The 21,857-nt window shown below is 41.1% G+C and overlaps 2 protein-coding genes across 8 annotated transcripts in view; one reads left to right on the top strand and one right to left on the bottom strand.

Moving 5' to 3' along the window:
• cep152 (centrosomal protein 152) overlaps nt 1-17,905 on the bottom strand; it is a 42,803-nt gene extending 24,898 nt beyond the window's left edge. For 4 of the 5 annotated variants that reach the window (XM_061916908.1, XM_061916912.1, XM_061916911.1 and 1 more), the window contains exons 1-9: nt 17,597-17,905; nt 15,987-16,092; nt 8,217-8,326; nt 6,827-6,887; nt 6,440-6,754; nt 4,174-4,309; nt 2,068-2,208; nt 1,689-1,828; nt 1,377-1,571 (exon numbers count right to left, since the gene is read on the bottom strand). In XM_061916908.1, the coding sequence (XP_061772892.1) occupies nt 1,377-1,571; nt 1,689-1,828; nt 2,068-2,208; nt 4,174-4,309; nt 6,440-6,754; nt 6,827-6,887; nt 8,217-8,326; nt 15,987-16,076 (1,188 nt within the window). In that variant the 5' untranslated portion in view covers nt 16,077-16,092; nt 17,597-17,905. Of the gene's footprint in view, nt 1-1,376; nt 1,572-1,688; nt 1,829-2,067; nt 2,209-4,173; nt 4,310-6,439; nt 6,755-6,826; nt 6,888-8,216; nt 8,327-12,002; nt 12,137-15,986; nt 16,093-17,596 lie in introns of those variants that run through there. The other variant, XM_061916910.1, reaches the window with a different exon arrangement.
• The window catches only part of galk2 (galactokinase 2), a 28,699-nt gene continuing 24,377 nt past the window's right edge, over nt 17,536-21,857 (top strand). Inside the window, exons 1-2 of one of the 3 annotated variants that reach the window (XM_061916917.1) lie at nt 18,265-18,454; nt 18,523-18,611. In XM_061916917.1, the coding sequence (XP_061772901.1) occupies nt 18,405-18,454; nt 18,523-18,611 (139 nt within the window). In that variant the 5' untranslated portion in view covers nt 18,265-18,404. Of the gene's footprint in view, nt 17,555-18,264; nt 18,455-18,522; nt 18,612-21,857 lie in introns of those variants that run through there. The other 2 variants (XM_061916919.1, XM_061916918.1) reach the window with 2 other exon arrangements.

The raw sequence follows: 21,857 nt of genomic DNA, 5'->3' as shown, positions 1-21,857 counted from the left end.
TCCTCAGGAACCTACAACATCGCGAAGGACATATACTATTTGATATCCTACTCCATCCATCCATTTTCTACCGTGGGGGGTCCTATTATGCAGCTCAATTTTATTTGACAGTTATTGAAATATCTTGTGTGACATTATGCACAAAAGTGCACCTTATTTGTTTTTAACTATTGTAGTGGCGTTCTGTACAAAAAGTGCACTTTTAATTTAGTGTTGTTTTGATACGTCATATTAGTGACATCATGCACAAAAGTGCACTAATAGCTTGTTTTCAAATGTCTCTGACAATTTTGCATTTTCTGTTTTGGAAATGACATGAATGTTTGTGCCACTGCTTAATAACTGTTTAATAAATACAGTTTTGGTCAATTGACTTAGTTGTGATTTCCCTCTCTGCATGAAAGTTTAAAAGTAGCATATATTAATGTAATATGAAGAAGAATCTTTTAATGTAGACACATAGAATCATCATACTGCTGTGATTATATGCATCAAGTGTTCATTCAAGGCTAAGGCAAAATATCAATATATATCTGGTGTATCGTGACATGGCCCAAAAATATCGAGATATTGATAAAAGGCCATATCGCCCAGCCCTATAATGAACAGTGAAAAACTCCCACTGACGCAGTGAACATCACCTGCAGATTTTCTTCCATTTTCTGAGGGTATGACGGCCAAGTGTCCCAATTCTTTAGTAATACTGTAAGTGCTCTTTACTAAAAGGTGTTTCAAGCACACACCTTTCAACTATCCACATGAATAATGGGGACGGCTCGGCGCGGTTGCGAGAGTGGCCATGCCAGCAACCTGAGGGATCCTGGTTCAATCCCCACCTTCTACACACTGAGTCACGCCCGTTGTGTCTTTGAGCAAGACACTTCAACCTTGCTCCTGATGGGTCGTGGTAAGGGCCTTGCATGGCAGCTCCCGCCATCAGGGTGTGAAAGGGCGAATGTGAAGTGACGTGAATTATATTTATATAGCGCTTTTTCTCTAGTGACCCAAAGCGCTTTACATAGTGAAACCCATTTAAACCAGTGTGGGTGGCACTGGGAGCAGGTGGGTAAAGTGTCTTGCCCAAGGACACAACAGCAGTGACTAGGATGGCGGAAGTGAGGATCGAACCTGCAACCCTCAAGTTGCTGGCACGGCCGCTATACCAACCAAGCTATACAGCCCCATTGCGGAAATAGTGTCAAAGTGCTTTGAGTACCTTCCGTGTTTCCTACTGGACTGTAAACTTTTAGTTTTGCACGGACATTGTAAATGAGGTCTGACATTATGGGAGTTGACTAATGTGTACATGTTTGCAGACTGTGCTCAATTGAATCTCCTAAGTACATGACAGCTTTATTGATGAGAGCATCACTAACCTGTTCATTCATAGCCTTAGATAATAAATCAAGCTTTTGTTGTAAGGTCAAGACCGCAGCCTCGTGCTTTTCCTTAATGGCCGCAACATCTCTGTCATGCTTCTCACTTGCTTTGGAAAGTGTGTCGGAGCGACACAACATCTGCTGCTTCATGCTGTCTATGGCGGCCTCAGCTACCCTCTGCTTTTCCGTGTTCTGTAATCACATTATGTCAAAGTTAAGTTGTCTGTCGCCATAGTATGAAAACATCCAAATTACGACAATACAACACAACTGACAGAGACTTACAAGAGCACACTCTGCATATCTTACCTCCTGGTCTTTCCTATTCAGAACCTGTATGTCCTGCTCCACCACCTTCATTTTGTTTTGCATCTGAGCCTCTCGATCTTTGGCGTTGTCCAGCAGTCGACTTGACTCGTTAAGTTTAACTGCAAAGCCATCCCTTTCATCTACACATAAATGAGTGAACACTTCAGTGGATGACAATGCACCGTTGCATCTGCAGAAAGTGATAAGTCCCTCACAGGTGATGTGCAAAATAGTCATTCCTAACATGAACCCCCAGTGCACATTTACATTGACACATAAAAGTCCAAGATATCGATAAACAGTACCATATTGTTGCATATGGTTTGGTGCAAATATAAAAACAACTTCATTTTAAAAGTACTGCAAAGAAAAAAGATACCTTTGACGATGGCATGCTGATGCTCAAGGTATCTCATACTGCGTCTTAACTCTTCAAGCTTTTGCTCCAAACCCTCAATTTGCTTGTCTTGAGCCTTCTTTAAAATCTGCAGTTGGGCAAGCTGTTCCTTTTCAGCAGTTTCTAAAAAAGCAAAAAAACTTAGAAGTCAACGATTGTATAGAGAAGAAAACAGCCAAATACTAACATTATTAGAGGGATCCTATTATGCAAAACAACCTGCCATAACCTGTTTTTGGATCCCCATATGTCCTGGAAATTTGAAATCAAACAATGGAGGCATGATAGAGATATTTATAAAACAATCTTGCCGTCTTCCAAACTTGCTCCAAACGAGCCATTTGGAATTTGTGACTTTAGTGACATATTTTGCCTTATGTCAGCAGATATCTCCACATACGGTAGAGTTTTACACGAAGAGCTTTGCGACAGTCCGCCATTTTTGTTCAGTTGTAGTCAATAAGTTCCTTGTTTTTCTCGATCCTCTTGTGGGGCAGACTGGCTTGTACATGCACATCAAATATAAAATCTTCCTCTGTTGCCGTGTTTGAAACAAAGTATTGTACAGTTCTAACTTATATCAGTCAGTAGACTCGATATGAAAGCGCTCAAAACGTCAACAGGGCTGACGAGGTGGAGGCGCAGTTCAAGGGGGTTTGGCCTGGAGGAGGACTTAAGACCTTAAATAAGACCACCCAAAAAACAGCACACTAACGAGGCCGTCATAAAGCCGCTTGGAGATGGTCTGTAAAACAAAATTCTTGCAAAATTTTGACCAGAGCACCATCATCATGTATCGTAGCCTATAAGAAAGTGTGTTAAAATTATATACGTATATTGCAAAAAAAACAATTCAACGCTAAAGGGGTTATATCATGCTCTACATTTAACACACTTCCTAATGGTCTAAGTAACGTGCAATGGTGGCGCGTTGGTCAAAATTGCTCATACATTTTGCTTTGCAAACCCTCTTTAAGTCCCTTTCTGACGGTCTCTTGAAAACGAGTATTAGCTGTTATCTTTTAAGATAAAAATGAACACTTCAACACCTTGCCCTTTGCAGCTGACTGAGACTGATTCTACGCCCCATCTGCCATGTTTTGTAGATTACAAGGTACAAATCAAATTTAGCAAGATCCTTTTTTTTTTTTTTTTAAACAAATTGCAGCAACAGAGGATTTTAGCATTCAACCGTACATGTACGAGCTGGAGACTCACCTGCAACAAAAAGAAAGCTAGGAAGAAACATCAAAACCGAGGTTTAAAATGAAAGCAGCTCTTTTCTTATCCAGCACCTTTCAGCGTTATAAAGGTGTAAGTATACAGGTTTTATACAGTGACATCCCTGCAATAATATAACATTATACATAGCCTGTTTATCTCTGTAAATGAAGAACAGGCTATGTTGTAGTTAAGCTACACTGTGAGCTACATTGGTAACATATTATTATATTATTTGATTCACTGCTTAATTGTCTACACCATTGCCATAAACAGCAGGGACTGACCTTTCTTCTGTTTACTGTCAAAGGTTGGTAAAGCAGCCATCACTTAAGTGCTTTGCACAGTTGAGGCACATTATCATGAAACAAAAAAATTAAGCAGGTACCTTTTACTTCTTCAGATAAGGCTTAAGGTCAGTGTAGTGACCTGTGCTGGTTTATACAACCAATAGTAGAGCAATTTAGGTTATCGGGTCACACCGTGGACATATTTTTCTTGAAACTACAAATGGAAAATAAAAACGTTGGACAGGACATCAACCAGAAAACATTTATTGTGCATAAAGATATCCACTGATGTAAAAAAAATACCTAATTAACAAATCATGCCAAATATCTCTGCAATGCCTCCCTGGTTTGATTTCAACATTTTGATATGTATTGAGATCTCAATTACACAAAAACAGGTGCCAAAAGGAAAAAAAGGGGATTTTGCAAAGTGTGACCTCTTTAAGTAACCTAAATTCAAAAGGAGTGTCATTTGCTTTTTGCATGCTTGATGATAATCATAAGACAGAGATTAGATATCTTGGTACTTAGCACGCTACAACACCGAAAAGGGCACGGGAATACTTGCAAGACTCACGTTGTGTTGAGTCGAGCAATTCTCTCTGTAGTTGGTCAAAAGGACCAACTTGATGCTGGACCTGAGGGTTTAATTTCTGATGGGCAGGATTGTAACTGGCCGTGTTCGGATACACACCTTGTTCTGTAGCCCCAGCCTGTAGATACAAAAACAAATACAAGACAGCTGAAATTGAGAGAGTACAGTAGTTTGTGTACACCCCCCCATTTTATTTAGTTTGTCTTTAACAAAAATGTTACAGACCAGTCCGTTTGACTGGGTATAATTTTGCGGAACCAAAAAAAGAATCCCATGGTTTTGTGACTTGTTTCTGTCTGCAAAATTGGTGATGCACTTTCGTGTTTGAATCACTTCAGCATTTTAATTAAACAAATGAAAGGATTGTGTTCATGCTTTGACTGTCAAAGATGTTTGGTAATGTAACTTTTGACATTTCTGCCAACACAAATACACTTATTATTATGTTTTACGTGTTGCCCAAGTTAACAGAAGCTTCTGCTCTGGCAGAGCGCCAAAGAGAGCATCAAACTGGACTATCAGAGTAAATAAAATATTTGTAACAAGGTTTCTAAATAAAACACCTGAGGAAGGATCATTACAGTTGCCGGAGGGTACCAGTGAGGGAGGTCTCCAGCCTGAGTGAACTGGTCGAACCTATACATAAGCTCGGCAAGTCCAAACGTGGGCTCCCTTTCCGCGGCGGCGCATCCTGACTCCTCCAATCTAAGAATATCCTTGCACAACAACCCTCTCTATGCTGGGCCTTGAGTACTGAACTCGGCTCTCTCTTTTAAATGGAAGAGAGGGACGTAATACCTGATGATTCCATTGTGAGGTTGGTACTTTACTGTGGTGTCCCCCAAGGATCTATTTTAGGCCCCATCCTGTTCGCTCTTTATCTCCTCCCTATTGGAGATATTTTTAAGAAACATGGAGTGTTTTATCACTTTTATGCAGATGACTGCCAAATTTTTATGCAGATTTCAAAAAGCCACGGCCCCCTGACACCCCTTCTTAACTGTCTATGCGACGTCAAGGCTTGGTCAGCCCAGAATTTTTTAATAATGAATGAGGGAAAAACGGAAATTTTAGTTTTTGGTCCGGCCCTCACTGACTTGGGACCATTGCAAAATTATGTGCATCCCAAAGTCACCAGCTTTGGCGTCACTATAGACAGCGATTTTAAACTAGACAAACAAGTCAATGGCGTTTTAAAATCGTGTTTTTATCACCTTCGTCTTTTAGTAAAGGTTAAACCGTTTTTATCTTTTAACCTTTTTGAACAAGTCGTGCATGCTTTTATTTCAAGTTGCCTGGACTACTGCAATGCACTTTATGCTGGCATTAGCCAAAAAGCTCTCTTCCGGTTGCAGTTAGTCCAGAACGCGGCAGCACGACTTTTAACAGGGGCCAGGAAACGCCAGCATATAACCCCAATTCTTCAGAGTTTGCACTGGCTCCCTGTTCATTTTAGAATTGATTTTTAAAATATTGCTGTTTGTTTTTAAATCTTTACATGGACTGGCACCTCAATATATCACAGACCTCATCCAAATTTACATTCCTGCGCGCGCTCTGAGGTCCGAGAGCCAGCTCCAGCTCGTGGTGCCCAAAACCAGACTTAAGACCAGGGGAGACAGGGCCTTCTCTGTGGTCGGCCCTAAGCTCTGGAACACTCTGCCGCTCCATGTTCAAACTGCTTCCACAGTGGAGTGTTTTAAATCTCGTCCTAAGACCCACTTTTATTCTTTGACTTTTAACACTACGTGAGTTGTGTGGTCCTCTGTCTTCTCTTGTCCTCTGTGTTTTTTATACACTTAGATTTTTATTTTACTGTTTTAATTGATTTTACCCTTTAAAATAGTTTTTAATCATATTTGTTTTTATATTGTTTTATTTTTATTTATTTTTTGTTTTATTCAGTCATTGGTGGAGCATAATATATATATATATTTTTTTAATATTGTTTTTAACATGGCTGTGCACCACTTTGGAAACGTTATTGTTGTTTAAATGTGCTATATAAATAAAGTGGATTGGATTGAATCATATTGTAGACTATTCGAAGACATATTAATTAATTGATGAATACCAGCTTTTTGGATTAAGCTTCCATTGTGATGTTGGGTCAGAAACACACTCTTGGTTGCCTACTCGAAATGGTTGTCTTTCAATTAGGAAGTTTAATGCTTTGCTCAAGGATACATCAGCTTCCAAGTAGTTTTTTTGTGACCGGCAAAGAAATCCACTAATGAATTGAACTTACTTGAAAGTGCATTCTGGGATCGTGGCGGTCTCCGTTGTCATGGATATTACCGCTTAGTCCATCTCTGTCACATGTAACTTGGTTATAAACACGTTGAGGGTGTGGATCTGGCTCATATGTCAGATCTGTGGCAAAAAGACTGTCCTCTGTGGATTTTTCTGTTGCTATGCTGGTTTGTGTGTAGTCCTCTTGGACGAAGTGTGGATCTTTGGATTGCTGGTTCCACATAGGAGCGTGATGCGGATGACTGTTATTTCCAAGCACGTTATTGACATCAAACCCATAAGGAAGTTGATTGTAACCTGCTTCATAGTTCTTTAAAAAGACATGAAACTTGTTATTTAGAATTTTACGAAAATTAAATCACAGCAAAAAGAAACACCATGCCTGCTCATGTGAGGTGGGTCTTGGATGGTCGGACCATTGCTGAATCCATTTGGACTGTGGACTGTGTGGAGACAATAAAGAAACACAATACTTGTTAGGTAGTAGGTACAGACCTGGTAATGGACCAATGAAACATAAGAAAAATGCAGTTTTTAGTTAGAATAATTATATATATATTATCATCATAACTTTATGGTTAAGGGCCGTTACTATAAAGTATTGTCAATTTGTGCTGAAGTGGTATTTCTGTATTTGTGCAGAGCTAGCGTTCCAAGAGATTGCTAGCTTCGTTTATCAGTGTTTTGTCCAGACACAGCCTGCTGACTGCCAAGGCCGAATATTGGGTACCGGGACCAGACAAAGCAGAGACTGGGTGATAGTACCAGACTCGGCCTGCTCACTGCCAAGGCCGAACAAAGGGTTCCGGGACCAGACAAAGCAGAGACTGGGTGATAGTACCAGACTCGGCCTGCTCACTGCCAAGGCCGAACAAAGGGTTCCGGGACCAGACAAAGCAGAGACTGGGCGATAGCACCAAGTGTCAACATATTTGCATAACCATGTATTGTGTCTAACTGGAGTTGTCGAGTCAACCCCCTTCCCTCAGCGACAGTGATGTAATAGGGACTTTCCTAATAAATAAAAGAGGCGCGCGTTGCTTGATTTTTAGAACATAGTTTGGATCTGTAACTACAGTACAGCCCAAAACACGTGTCTCCTCATGAGCTAAATTGAACTCTGTCCCTGCATGATTCCTTGCTTCTTGTCTGATTAATAGATGTCATCAGTGTTTGAACATGACATTTTTAGAAACAAGCATACTACCATTGCTGAGGTCTATGCAGATGGACCTTAACATCCTAGAGCACAAATATTGTGACTTCTTTAGGCAAACAAGTTGACACTGAATCACCAGCGCCGATACTGCTTGCCGTAAAGTACTTCAGTTCGTGTGCCTCCCTTAAGTTTAGATGCTGAGACCATCTAAAATTTGAAAGTGTTGCAATCACATTAACTCACACAAAACTTTATCGATTCCTTCAGGAGAGTTCCCTCAGAAAAATTTTTAATTCCAGCAGCAGTGTACAGAATTGAGATCAAATTTAAAAAGTAAAAAGTAAATAATGGGGCTACAAATGGAAACAAAATAGAAAAGTGTTACAAATGGCAGCAGATGGAACACACTGCATGTAATAGTTTGTGAAGAGATGTTGCTATATACGCAAATACTAAAGATACACTTTATCTCCATATTGCATATATTTTAGAGGTAGCATACTGGAAATGAAGCTTGGATATACTTTAGAGTAGTCTGTGTACCGCAAGCTTCCTCTCTTAAGAGATGGTAGCAATATGCAGCTACTTGCTTACATACATTCTTGTGTGTTACCTGTTTTCAGCGTTTTTATTGTTGCAGGTGGAAGTCTCCTGCTCGACAAAGGACGCTTCTCGGCTATCCTCAAGCATGTCATCTGGCAGGTCGGTGAGCAGTTTTTTGAGCTGAGGAAAACAAAACATGGAAATTAGTATTTTATAAATGAGTATTTTGTGCATATTATGAGATGGCGACTTGTCCAGGCTGTACGCTGCCTTCTGCCCGAGCGCAGCTTGGATAGGCTCCAGCCCCACCATGTAACCCCGAAAGGGACAAGTGGTAGAAAATTGATCGATGGATAAATATTAAGAGTGTAACGATTGGTTTTTAACAATTCCGATATTTGTGGTTGCCGATACAATTCAGAGACGATTTTTTTTTTTACTCTGATACAGTAAATTTGAATTGATTCAGTTACTTTTTAGCAAAACAAATCAGGCATTGTGACTGTGAAATAAATACTGGATACTGCAGGTGAAGTTTCCTATATTCCTGTTATATCTTGTAAGGGAATTACCGTATTTCCTTGAATTGCCGCCGGGGCGCTAATTCATTTAAAACCCCTTCTCACTACTGCGCTTACCAAAGGCATGCGGTAAAAGTAAGCATGCGCTAATTTTTAAAAAACCTCTTCTTACCGCGGCACTTACCAAAGGCAAGCAGTAAAAAAGTTGAGTGTGATGTAAGTTTGGACCTTAAATCCTACTGAATAGCTCTTAATCTTCTTCCCTTTATGCGATTTCAAATTACCGGTATTGAAATCAGCCTCCTCCATTTTGAAAATGTTGACAGGGGAAGTGTCACTCGTGACGTCACGAGTTTGACCAGGCGGTAATACTAAGCATGCGCTAATTATTTTGCGAAGTGAGTTTGACCCGGCAGTAATTCAAGGCAGGCGCATACTATATGCCCTACGGCAATTCAAGGAAATACGGTAGTTATAAATTAATTATGGATTCAAACAAGCACGTAAACTACAATTAATGGGCAATGCATTCACATCTTATTTGAATAAAGTGCAACACTTAGGTTGATTTAACGGGAGGAAACACTTTCTGCTCGCATTTTAAACATTCGAACCCATCCATTAATCCATTTTCTACCGCTTGTCCCTTTCGGGGTCGCTGGAGCCTATCTCAGTTGCGTTTCGGGCGGAAGGCAGTGTACACCCCGGACAAGTTGCTTTCTCATCACAGGGCTAAACATTCACAATAATTTCCAATAAAAGTAAACTTACCAACATTTTAACAGTAGATTTACCGACTAAATAAAGTTCCCCGACCTGGCCATACAGTATCTGTTGTCTGACCTGGCGGAGCCATAAAAGGACAGCGTCCCAAGTGTGTGGAAGCATGTATGCTTTCTCATCCCTGTTGATGATGTTGGCACCTCGCTTCCTAATTTCCAAAGCCTCCTTCATCCATCCCTTCCATTTATGTGTTTCTCATAAAATGACTTCTCCTTGTATTCTGGTAGTCTGTGCGTCGCGGTAACTTGCACCGCCTTCACTTCCACAGTGTTGGCCGCGTCTTCCGTAGTTTAAAGATGTGTTGCGGCTTTATAATTGTTTTGTGTCGTTTGTATTAATCCTGGCTTTTGCAATCGTGCTGTGGCTGAAAGTTATGATATTAAAATGCTTGGCAGCGGAGAATGAGACACAGTCGGCGATACACTCTTAGACGCTTTCTTAACAAGCCGTAACAAACTAAGGGAGTCAAACACACGTTTAAACACACAGACACCCAAACTCTCGCAGGACTCACTAGTCTGCCACTCTTACACACAACAACACGTTTGTTATGACCTTTCTCAACCACTGTAGATATCTGCCATTTTTGTTACGATATAGCAATCCATCGTTACACCCCAACAGGACGTTTACCATGAATTGATTAAAGTGGACCCCGACTTAAACAAGTTGAAAAACTTATTTGGGTGTTACCATTTAGTGGTCAATTCTATGGAATATGTACTGTACTGTGCAATCTACTAATAAAGGTCTCAATCAATCAACGCATAATGTTATTACAACCCCTCCACACAGCTTTAACACATACTATAAAATACTTCATACACTCTAAATTAGGGGTGCCGGATAAAACGATTCCCATTTTTAATCGCAATTTTTAAAAATCACGATTCTGAATCGATTTAAAATGTTCAATTATCAATTTTAACTAGCTGCCGTATACCGTATTTTCCGGACCGTAGGGCGCACCGGATTATAAAGCACATTGCCGATAAATGGTCTATTTTCCATCTTTTTTCATATATAAGGCACATTAAAATGAGTTATAATTGTATTTTGCTAATTGTAAAAGACTTCTTTGTGATCTGCATAACATGTAATGGTGGTTCTTTGGTCAAAATGTTGCATAGAATATGTTTTACGGACCATCTTCAAGTCGCTTTCTGACAGTCGCTTCCGGATGCGCCGTTTTGTTGGCGGTCTTATTTACATGGCTCACATTCGACAGCGTCTTTTCTCCGTCATCTTTGTTGTAGCGGTGTAGCGTGCAAGGACGGGAGTGGAAGAAGTATCTACAGATGGAGCTAACTGTTTCAATGACATTCAGACTTTATTTCAATAATTAACAGAGCAGCATCTCATCATCTGGAAACAACAACAACAAGGCCGTGAAAAACCGTACGACTGGAACTCTCTAATAACTAAAGTTCCTTGGGTGAATAATGTAAATTCACTACACCAGTATGTTTTAGAGCTTTCATGGCGTGTTTACTGACAGATATAAGTAAGAACTTTACACTACTGTATATTAGAAATGGCAACACCAGAGGATGAATGTCCCATAACAAGAAGATAGAGAAAAAGAAGAAGCTTATTGACCACGATGTCGGCACGGATTACAAAGGCGGACACTCACTATTTTTCAAGATGTATGCAGATCCCCAATACAGATCAGCAGGTACCAGAAGGTTAGAAAAGTTGCTTTTGCATTATATTGCGAAACAAACCGCCAGATAATATGTCTTACCTTATAGACACACACCATAATACTCTCCTATGTTGAAGCACAATACAATCCATCAAGGGTTGCGGCTTCATAGCTTACCAAAGTCGTACTAAAAATGTTTCGATAGATTTTTGCGCGCTGTGTGTAATGTTCTATATTTTCAATGGAACATATAAAATGTTGGGTTGTCTACTTGAGTCATATTGCAGTCAATATGTATCTCTTTTGTTTGACTGCCATTTACTGGTCACACTTATCATTACACCATGTACCAAATAAAATTGCTATGAGGTCAGTAAGTAAAACCAGAATTGTTCCGTACATTAGGCGCACCGGGTAATAAGGCGCACTGTTGAGTTTTGAGGAAAATAAAAGGATTTTAAGTGCGCCTTATAGTCCGGTAAATACAGTATAGCTTATATGGCAGCAGCCACAGGAGCGTTTGTAACCAGTTTTGAAATGGTTTCATTATAATTTACACACCAAATATTGTTGTTAAAATAGTGTTTAAATCCAGAATCGTATTAAATCGCAAATCAATTCTAAATTGAATGTCACTCAAATAATCTGAATCAAATTGAATCGTGAGTTGTCATAAGATTCATATCCCTACTCTAAAACCTACCTAGTTTTAACATGAAAGCTTAAATGGGTCCTCAAATCTCTATGTACTCAACGGTAGTTTAACATCTGTTATGCAGAGTCCACCACAAAGCAACACTGTACCTTCTGACACAAAAACAAGACATACTCTTCTCATGTGAAAAACACCCTTACATGATTGCTTCGCTCAAGTGATTGGACAAATAGAACCAGCTGGACTTACTTCCCACAAGGACTGTTGAATGCTCTTCAAATCGTTTACCGTGTTCTCAACCAAAGGACCCATATTGACCATTGTAGTAAGATGCTCGTCTACGATTAAAGAGAGAATCCACGTCACGACATCCTAACCTATTTCAGCAAAAGAAACTGTGCTAAACAGCCAAAGAGTGTGCGGCATGCTGTGCTCCAAAAAAAATGCCATTGTTTGGACAAAACATATAGCACAGCTAAATGGAGCAGAAACATTCCACTTACTGGCAGGAAGCATTTTCCACTTGACCAGACTGACTATATAGTACGACCAGATCCATTGAAAAAAGAAAAACAAGTCAACGATCAATAGATTCCCAATGTCCTGCTTGTCTTCCTGCATGCCTGCTCTCAAATGGGAACTGCACTTTTTGTGCCTATCATTCACAATCCATATTTAAGACAAGCACAAATATGATTGTCTTTGTTTTACTGTATGCACTCTAAATAGTAAATACATGTTAGAAAATGTCTGTTTACAATGGAGCCTATGCGAGTCACTCTGTTCTGCCAATAAAGCAGTTAAAAATGACATCCAAACACTTACCTCAAAGTTTTATATGCACGCTGTAAGTATTTATGTAATGTAGTAACAGGCACATTCATAATATTTTGGTGATTTCAAACATAAGGCAGCAAGAGGATGCGGGAAGAACTGTGGAGCACTTAGAAGCCCAGTCTAGATTGTATTTTTTTACTCATTGTCCCCCAGCGTCTACCTTTTTCCCCATCTTTTACAATGCGCCTTGTAGCAACCCATGAGCGTTCCAGTTCTGTAACCCTGTACACTGTTTGTTTGTCTAATCTTGAACGGGTTTGTGCTGAAAACAAATTTTTGTTGTACTGGTGCAATGACAATAAAGACCTACCTTTATAATGATCTATAAGCAGTGGGGGGGGCGGAATGGGAACTACATTTTTTAAATTCTCAGCTGGGTGCTGAATATCTTACGGCGTGGCGCAGTGGAGGAGTGGCCGTGCGCAACCCGAGGGTCCCTGGTTCAATGCCCACCTAGTACCAACCTCGTCACGTCAGTTGTGTCCTGAGCAAGACACTTCACCCTTGCTCCTGATGGGTGCTGGTTAGCGCCTTACATGGCAGCTCCCTCCATCAGTGTGTGAATGTGTGTGTGAATGGGTAAATGTGGAAGTAGTGTCAAAGCGCTTTGAGTACCTTGAAGGTAGAAAAGTGCTATACAAGTACAACCCATTTATCATTTATTCATCATTTTTATTTTATTTTTTGTCCTGTCCAGTTTCTCAGGCAAATCATATAGTTGTTGTAGATGCTCATATCGGCTGTACAAATTTATTTTACAAAAGAGAAGTGTGGAATATGTCTCTTGTTGAATTATTTGTATTTGACTTTATCAAATGTATTTATATTATCATTTGGTGCAGCCGGGCCGGAGCAGGAGGGGTTAGTAAGAGAAAAAAAGGAAGTCAGGGGGGAAATTGTGGGGACAAGACAGACAGACAAAAACAACAACAGCAAACACAACATCAACAACAATAGCGCAACATCAGCAAATACGTTATGTACAAATATGATGGTAAAAGTGATAGCAAAGAAGCAGTTGGTGAAATAAATAATAATACAGAAATTACAATAAGCATTATTACACTACAAATGGAGCAATTCAAATACCAATAGAAATAGCTCTATTAATAATTAATAATACCAATAATTTACCTCTATCATCAACAATAGTTGTTCAAATGCAACAATACATATATGTAATGATAACTAGGGATACACAATAGAGAAGAAAAAATGAGGGGAAGAAAGAGAAGCCAGTTATATTAACCTAGTATATTGTTATAGTACAATAGGTTAAGCTTTGTCAGTGTGCCATGTTACCCAGTGTACTCTAGGGCAACAACGTTAATCTATGTTTGATGAAACGTGATTATGTGCATGACTGTATGTATGTACAGTGGGGCAAAAAAGTATTTAGTCAGCCATTGATTGTGCAAGTTCTCTCACTTAAAATGACGACAGAGGTCTGTAATTTTCATCATAGGTACGCTTCAACTGTGACAGACAGAATGTGAAAAAAAAAATCCAGGAATTCACATTGTAGGAATTTTAAATAAATGCATTTGTAAATTATGGTGGAAAATTTGTATTTGGTCAACAACAAAAATTCAACTCAATACTTTGTAATATAACCTTTGTTGGCAATAACAGAGGTCAAACGATTACTATAGGTCTTTACCAGGTTTGCACACACAGTAGCTGGTATTTTGGCCCATTCCTCCATGCAGATCTTCTCGAGAGCAGCGATGTTTTGGGGCTGTCGCCAAGCAACACGGACTTTCAACTCCATCCACAGATTTTCTATGGGGTTGAGGTCTGGAGACTGGCTAGGCCACTCCAGGACTTTCAAATGCTTCTTACAGAGCCACTCCTTTGTTGCCCGGGCGGTGTGTTTGGGATCATTGTCTTGCTGGAAGACCCAGCCATGTTTCATCTTCAAAGCTCTCACTCATGGAAGGAGGTTTTGGCTCAAAATCTCACGATACATGACCCCATTCATTCTTTCCTTAACACGGATCAATCGTCCTGTCCCCTTAGCAGAAAAACAGCCCCAAAGCATGATGTTTCCACCCCCATGCTTCACAGTAGGTATGATGTTCTTGGGATGCAACTCAGTATTCTTCTTCCTCCAAACACGATGAGTTGAGTTTATACCAAAAAGTTCTATTTTGGTTTCATCTGACCACATGACATTCTCCCAATCCTCTGCTGTATCATCCATGTGCTCTCTGGCAAACTTCAGACGGGCCTGGACATGCACTAGCTTAAGTAGGGAGACACGTCTGGCACTGCAGGATTTGATTCCCTGTCGGCGTAGTGTGTTACTGATGGTAACCTTTGTTACTTTTGTCCCAGCTCTCTGCAGGTCATTCACCAGGTCCCCCGTGTGGTTCTGGGATTTTTGCTCACCGTTCTCATGATCATTTTGACCCCACGGGGTGAGATCTTGCCTGGAGCCCCAGATCGAGGGAGATTATCAGTGGTCTTGTATGTCTTCCATTTTCTGATAAATTCTCACACAGTTGATTTTTTTCACACCAAGCTGCTTGCCTATTGTAGATTCACTCTTCCCAGTCTGGTGCAGGTCTACAATTATTTTCCTCGTGTCCTTCGACAGCTCTTTGGTCTTGGCCATAGTGGAGTTTGGAGTCTGACTGTTTGAGGCTGTGGATAGGTGTCTTTTATACAGATAAAGAGTTCAAACAGGTTCCATTAATACAGGTAACGAGTGGAGGACAGAAGAGCTTCATAAAGAAGTTGTTACAGGTTTGTGAGAGCCAGAGATCTTCCTTGTTTGAAGTGAACAAATACTTATTTTTCACCACAATTTACAAATAAATTCTTTAAAATTCCTACAATGTGAATTCTTGGATTTTTTTTTTCCACATTCTGTCTCTCACAGTTGAAGTGTACCTATGATGAAAATTACAGACCTCTGTCATCATTTTAAGCGGGAGAACTTGCACAATCGGTGGCTGACTAAATACTTTTTTGCCCCACTGTGTGTGTCTAGTGAATGTATATATACATGTATGTGTATATGTATGTTTGTACAGTGAATGTAAATGTACAGTATGTGTATACGTATGTTTTTACAGTGAATGTGCGTGTGGATGTACGAACTTTTGAGTATGTAGGTATGTACTGTATTTGGGTATGTATGTGAGAGCGTAGGTACCTACAGTATATATGTATGTATGAATAACGGTGTGTATGTGAGTATTTGTATGTATAATATATTTGACTCCCAGTGTGTGTGGGAGCCAGCCACAAACAGCAGGTGTGGCGCCCAGGGAACAAGTGCTGCATATCTTAAATTGTGGCACATTTGACTTTCTATGTGTTCAATTCAATCTTACTGGCAAAGCAAACAATACAACTCAACCAGTTGGACACTTTTGTTATGTGTTGTACCTCATTCTCTCTTGAAATGTCCGCCTGATCGTCTCCTTCCTCCTCCTCCTCCTGCAGTATTTGAAGAGGAGCCCCGTCAAAAAAAGCCATGGCGGTGCAGGGAACACTGGGAGAGACGGCAGAATAATCATGTTGCTATTTTTCCAGTATGCATCGAATGTAAGACAACAATAAAGTGACATCAAACTTAACACTTAACGGTTTGTACTTCATGAAGTTTTACACTTGTTTTTTTGTGTGTTTTTTGTTTGTTTTTATTACATCTGGATGTATTTGTTTGGTTTGTATGCAGCTGAGTGTGAAGTGACTGGGATGGGAATCAGCACCCCCAAGTCCGAGTCCATAGTTCTCGCCCGGAAAAGGGTGGAGTGCCATCTCTGGGTTGGGGAGGAGACCCTGCCCCAAGTGGAGGAGTTCAAGTACCTCTTGTTCACAAGTGACAGAAGAGTGGATCGTGAGATCGACAGGCGGATCGGTGCGGCGTCTTCAGTAATGCGGGCGTTGTATTGATCCGTTGTGGTGAAGAAGGAGCTGAGCCGGAAGGCAAAGCTCTCAATTTACCGTTCGATCTACGTTCCCATCCTCACCTAATCCTCAAAAAGGTCAAGATCACAAGTACAAGCGGCCGAATTGAGTTTCCTCCACCGGGTGGCGGAGCTTTCCCTCAGAGATAGGGTGAGAAGCTCTGTCATCCGGGAGGAGCTCAAAGTAAAGCCGCTGCTCCTCCACATCGAGAGGAGCCAGATGGGGTGATTTGAGGATCTGGTCAGAATGCCACCCGAACGCCTCCCTAGGGAGGTGTTTCGGGCACGTCCAACCGGTAGGACGCCACGGGGAAGACCCAGGACACGTTGGGAAGACTATGTCTCCCGGCTGGCCTGGGACCGTCTCGGGATCCCCAGGGAAGAGCTGGACGAAGTGACTGGGGGGAGGGAAGTCTGGGCTTCCCTGCTTAGGAAACACACCTGTTGTTGTTGACTTTGGACTAGCGACCGAATAATACATCACGGCCGCAGAACAGAGACACATTGCGGGCTTACACACACATATATAAAAAAATATACGCCACACATACACCCCCCAGCCACAACCCAACGCCCTCGACGCAAATCCCGTAGGGGTGATGAATGGATGGTCAGCGCCTGAAGAGCTGCGGCCTACCACCATGACCTTGAACTACCTTCCCTCTGTTGCTAGATATCTCGAGATGCATGTTGTAATATGTATATGTGCTTTGCTATGGTGTTTTTTTTCCACCTCCAGACTGCGCCCCCTTAGGAGCCCAGTCTAGATTGTATTTTTATACTCATCCTTCCCCAGCGTTTACTTATTCCCCATCTTTTACGGGGCGCCTTATGGCGACCCATCAGCGTTCTTGTTCTGTAACCCTGTACACTGTTTGATTGTCTAATCTTGAACAGGTTTGTGCTGAAAACAAAATTTCGTTGTACTTGTGCAATGACAATAAAGACCTATCCGATCCTATCCTTAGGCTGCTGCCTCCGCGCCCCGACCTCGGATAAGCGGAAGAAGATGGATGGATGGATAATGAACACAAACAAGTTGAGGTAAAGTTCAGTTAATGTTGCAAAACCAGACGAAAAACGTACCTTTAGCCGAATTCTGTAGATGTTTTGGCGGGTGTTCCTCTTTAATAACGTTTGTAGAGTTGTAGCCACATGCTTGGCCGGGCAGCTAGCGAGAGTAAAACCGCTAACATTAACGGAAGGTGCTTTTTCAAGTGTGAAACACTAGGCCTGAAACGCATAAATCGCCGGGGTAGACTCAGACATTTCTCGCTGCCGTTAGTTTAACAACATATTTTTTACCGTTTGTTTGTGCGCTTCATGTCTCGTTAGCTTCATGCTAACTTAGCATTAGCTAACCCGGTGTGTGTGTGTGTGTGTGTGTCCTCTTTAAGAAAGACACGCCCATTTTGAAAAGTCGCGCGCTTTGGAAGCGCCAAATTCCGTTTGAATGAATACTGCATTAACGTCTCAGTCGTACATGTCAGTATTTACCTATTTACACACACAGAGGTTCTACATTCAACCAACAATAAATATACACACGGGTATTTCTCGTTAAGTTTTATTTCGTCTTCAAAGGCTGGTCAGGGAATGTGACGTCACCACGTTTCTATGGCAACGAGTTGTTTTACAGCATTGTGGGTAGTGTAGTCTATCGTCATCGTCTCGTTATGATTGGTGCGTTTCACTCCACAGTGTCTCACTCACCTCAAACTGTTCCAGGGTCAGATCGCCTGATGGCAATGTTATCGCATCGACGCTGAACTCTCGGTTCGGAGCTCGCTCTGGATCAGTTAATAAACATCCGGGTTCCGATGACGGTCAGCTGACTTCAACCAGGATGTCCGCACAATTCTAGTTCTCTAGTTTGACAACATTTAGTCTGAAAATGGCTTCCAACCCACCCATATTAAAAGCTTCGCTCATCGATAGAAAACGGTGAGTATTGACGATCACAGACAGACGGACATGGACGTTTGCTTATAGATTACGTTTTAATTTCACAGGTTCCAAAACTTGAAAAATGCATTTGCACTAAAGTATGGAGCACCCCCTCTCTTCTACGCATGTGCACCAGGAAGAGTCAATCTCATTGGTAACTTTATTTATACTGCTTATGTCATAATAATAGAAATTCATATTTACTGTATGAAAATAAAAACTCAGATATAATGTGCTTTTTTCAGCAACTTAAAGGCCTACTGAAATGAGATTTTCTTATTTAAACGGGGATAGCAGGTCCATTCTATGTGTCATACTTGATCATTTCGCGATACTGCCATATTTTTGCTGAAAGGATTTAGTAGAGAACATCGACGATAAAGTTGGGAACTTTTGGTCACTAATAAAAAAGCCTTGCATGTACTGGAAGTAGCAGACGATATGCGCGTGATGTCACGGGTTGTGGAGCTCCTCACATCTGAACATTGTTTACAATCATGGCCACCAGCATCGAGAGCGATTCGGACCGAGAAAGCGACGATTTGAGCGAGGATGAAAGATTCGTGGATGAGGAAAGTGAGAGTGAAGGACTAGAAAAAAAATAAAAATAAGACTATTCAGTGGGAGCAATTCAGATGTTATTAGACACATTTACTAGGATAATTCTGGAAAATCCCTTATCTGCTTATTGTGTTGCTAGTGTTTTAGTGAGATTATATGGTCGTACCTGTACAACCTGAATGTCAACCCCGCACCTTTCTTCAGCACCAGTCGACGAGTGGTGGCGATGCCAATCACTGCCCTTCGCAAGGGACCCTCTTCAAAACACGATCTTTCGAAATGATCGCTGCATAATACACTGTACTTTGTGTGTGTGGTCCAATCCAACCGTGTTCACTTGACCGCTCTGTTCCATAGTAAAGCTTCACCGTCATCTTTCGGGAATGTAAACAATGAAACACCGACTGTGTTTGTGTTGCTAAAGGCGGCCGCAATACAGTGCTTCCCACCTACAGCTCTCTTCTTTGACGTCTCCATTATTCATTGAACAAATTGCAAACGATTCATTAACACAGATGTGCATAACACCGTGGAATTATCCGATGAAAACACACGACTTATAGCTGTGAACGGTACTGGAACAAAATGTCCTCTACAATGCGTGACGTCACGCGCACGCGTCATCATACCGCAAAATTTTAGCATAATACTTCCGCTCGAAATTTAAAATTGCAATTTAGTAAATTAAACCGGCCGTATTGGCTTGTGTTGCAATGTTAAGATTTCCTGATTGATATATAAACTATCAGACTGCGTGGTGGGTAGTAGTGGCTTTCAGTAGGCCTTTAAGCTAGTGCTTCTCAAACTTGTTTTTACCAAGTACCACATTAGAAAAAAACTGGTTCCCCAAGTACCACCATAATGACCAATATTTGACATACAGTAGCTTAATAGGCCTACATAGTATCATGGTTGATATTAACGTGTTTCACTCGATGGACAGTTGTTTGTCTGGTCTAGTTGGCCAAGGACGTTTCCTGTTGATTTTGGGTAAGCAATACATTTATGTCCAAAGAGCTTGTCTCCAAGTTCCATATTTAGAGCGTCAAAATCGCTTTCATTCTCCCCTCTCCAAATATTGAACATATTACATATTGTTATTACCGGTATATACAGTATATATAAGTATATATATATATATATATATATATATATATATATATATATATATATATATATATATATATATATATCAATCAATCAATGTTTATTTATATAGCCCCAAATCACAAATGTCTCAAAGGACTGCACAAATCATTACGACTACAACATCCTCGGAAGAACCCACAAAAGGGCAAGGAAAACTCACACCCAGTGGGCAGGGAGAATTCACATTCAGTGGGACGCCAGTGACAATGCTGACTATGAGAAACCTTGGAGAGGACCTCAGATGTGGGCAACCCCCCCCCCTCTAGGGGACCGAAAGCAATGGATGTCGAGCGGGTCTAACATGATACTGTGAAAGTTCAATCCATAGTGGCTCCAAGACAGCAGTGAGAGTCCCGTCCACAGGAAACCATCTCAAGCGGATCAGCAGCGTAGAGATGTCCCCAACCGATACAGGCGAGCGGTCCATCCTGGGTCCCGACGAGCGGTCCATCCTGGGTCTCGACTCTGGACAGTCAGTACTTCATCCATGGTCATCGGACCGGACCCCCTCCACAAGGGAGGGGGGGACATAGGAGAAAGAAAAGAAGCGGCAGATCAACTGGTCTAAAAAGGAGGTCTATTTAAAGGCTAGAGTATACAGATGAGTTTTAAGATGAGACTTAAATGCTTCTACTGAGGTAGCATCTCGAACTGTTACCGGGAGGGCATTCCAGAGTACTGGAGCCCGAACGGAAAACGCTCTATAGCCCGCAGACTTTTTTTGAGCTCTAGGAATCACTAATAAGCCGGAGTCTTTTGAACGCAGATTTCTTGCCGGGACATACGGTACAATACAATCGGCAAGATAGGCTGGAGCTAGACCGTGTAGTATTTTATACGTAAGTAGTAAAACCTTAAAGTCACATCTTAAGTGCACAGGAAGCCAGTGCAGGTGAGCCGGTACAGGCGTAATATGATCGAACTTTCTTGTTCTTGTCAAAAGTCTAGCAGCCGCATTTTGTACCAACTGTAATCTTTTAATGCTAGACATGGGGAGACCCGAAAATAATACGTTACAGTAATCGAGACGAGACGTAACAAACGCATGGATAATGATCTCGGCGTCTTTAGTGGACAAAATGGAGCGAATTTTAGCGATATTACGGAGATGAAAGAAGGCTGTTTTAGTAACGCTTTTAATGTGTGACTCAAAGGAGAGAGTTGGGTCGAAGATAATACCCAGATTTTTTACAGAGTCACCTTGTTTTATTATTTGGTTGTCAAATGTTAAAGTTGTATTATTAAATAGAGGTCGGTGTCTAGCAGGACCGATAATCAGCATTTCCATTTTTTTGGCATTAAGTTGCAAAAAGTTAGCGGATATCCATTGTTTAATTTCATTAAGACACGCTTCAAACTGACTACAGTCCGGCGTGTTGGTCAGCTTTAGGGGCATGTAAAGTTGGGTGTCATCAGCATAACAGTGAAAGCTAATACCGTATTTGCGTATGACGTCACCTAGCGGCAGCATGTAGATGCTGAAGAGTACAGGGCCAAGGACCGAACCCTGGGGAACTCCACACGTTACCTTAACATAGTCCGAGGTCACACTGTTATAGGAGACGCACTGCATCCTATCAGTAAGATAAGAGTTAAACCATGACAGGGCTGAGTCTGACATACCAATTCGTATTTTGATACGCTCTAATAAAATATTATGATCGACGGTATCGAAAGCAGCGCTAAGATC

This window comes from Nerophis ophidion, linkage group LG12 (assembly GCF_033978795.1).
Source record: "Nerophis ophidion isolate RoL-2023_Sa linkage group LG12, RoL_Noph_v1.0, whole genome shotgun sequence".
NCBI lineage: Eukaryota > Metazoa > Chordata > Actinopteri > Syngnathiformes > Syngnathidae > Nerophis > Nerophis ophidion.
The sequence above is the reverse complement of the archived record's forward strand: the minus strand, read 5'-3'. Positions and strand labels throughout refer to the sequence as shown.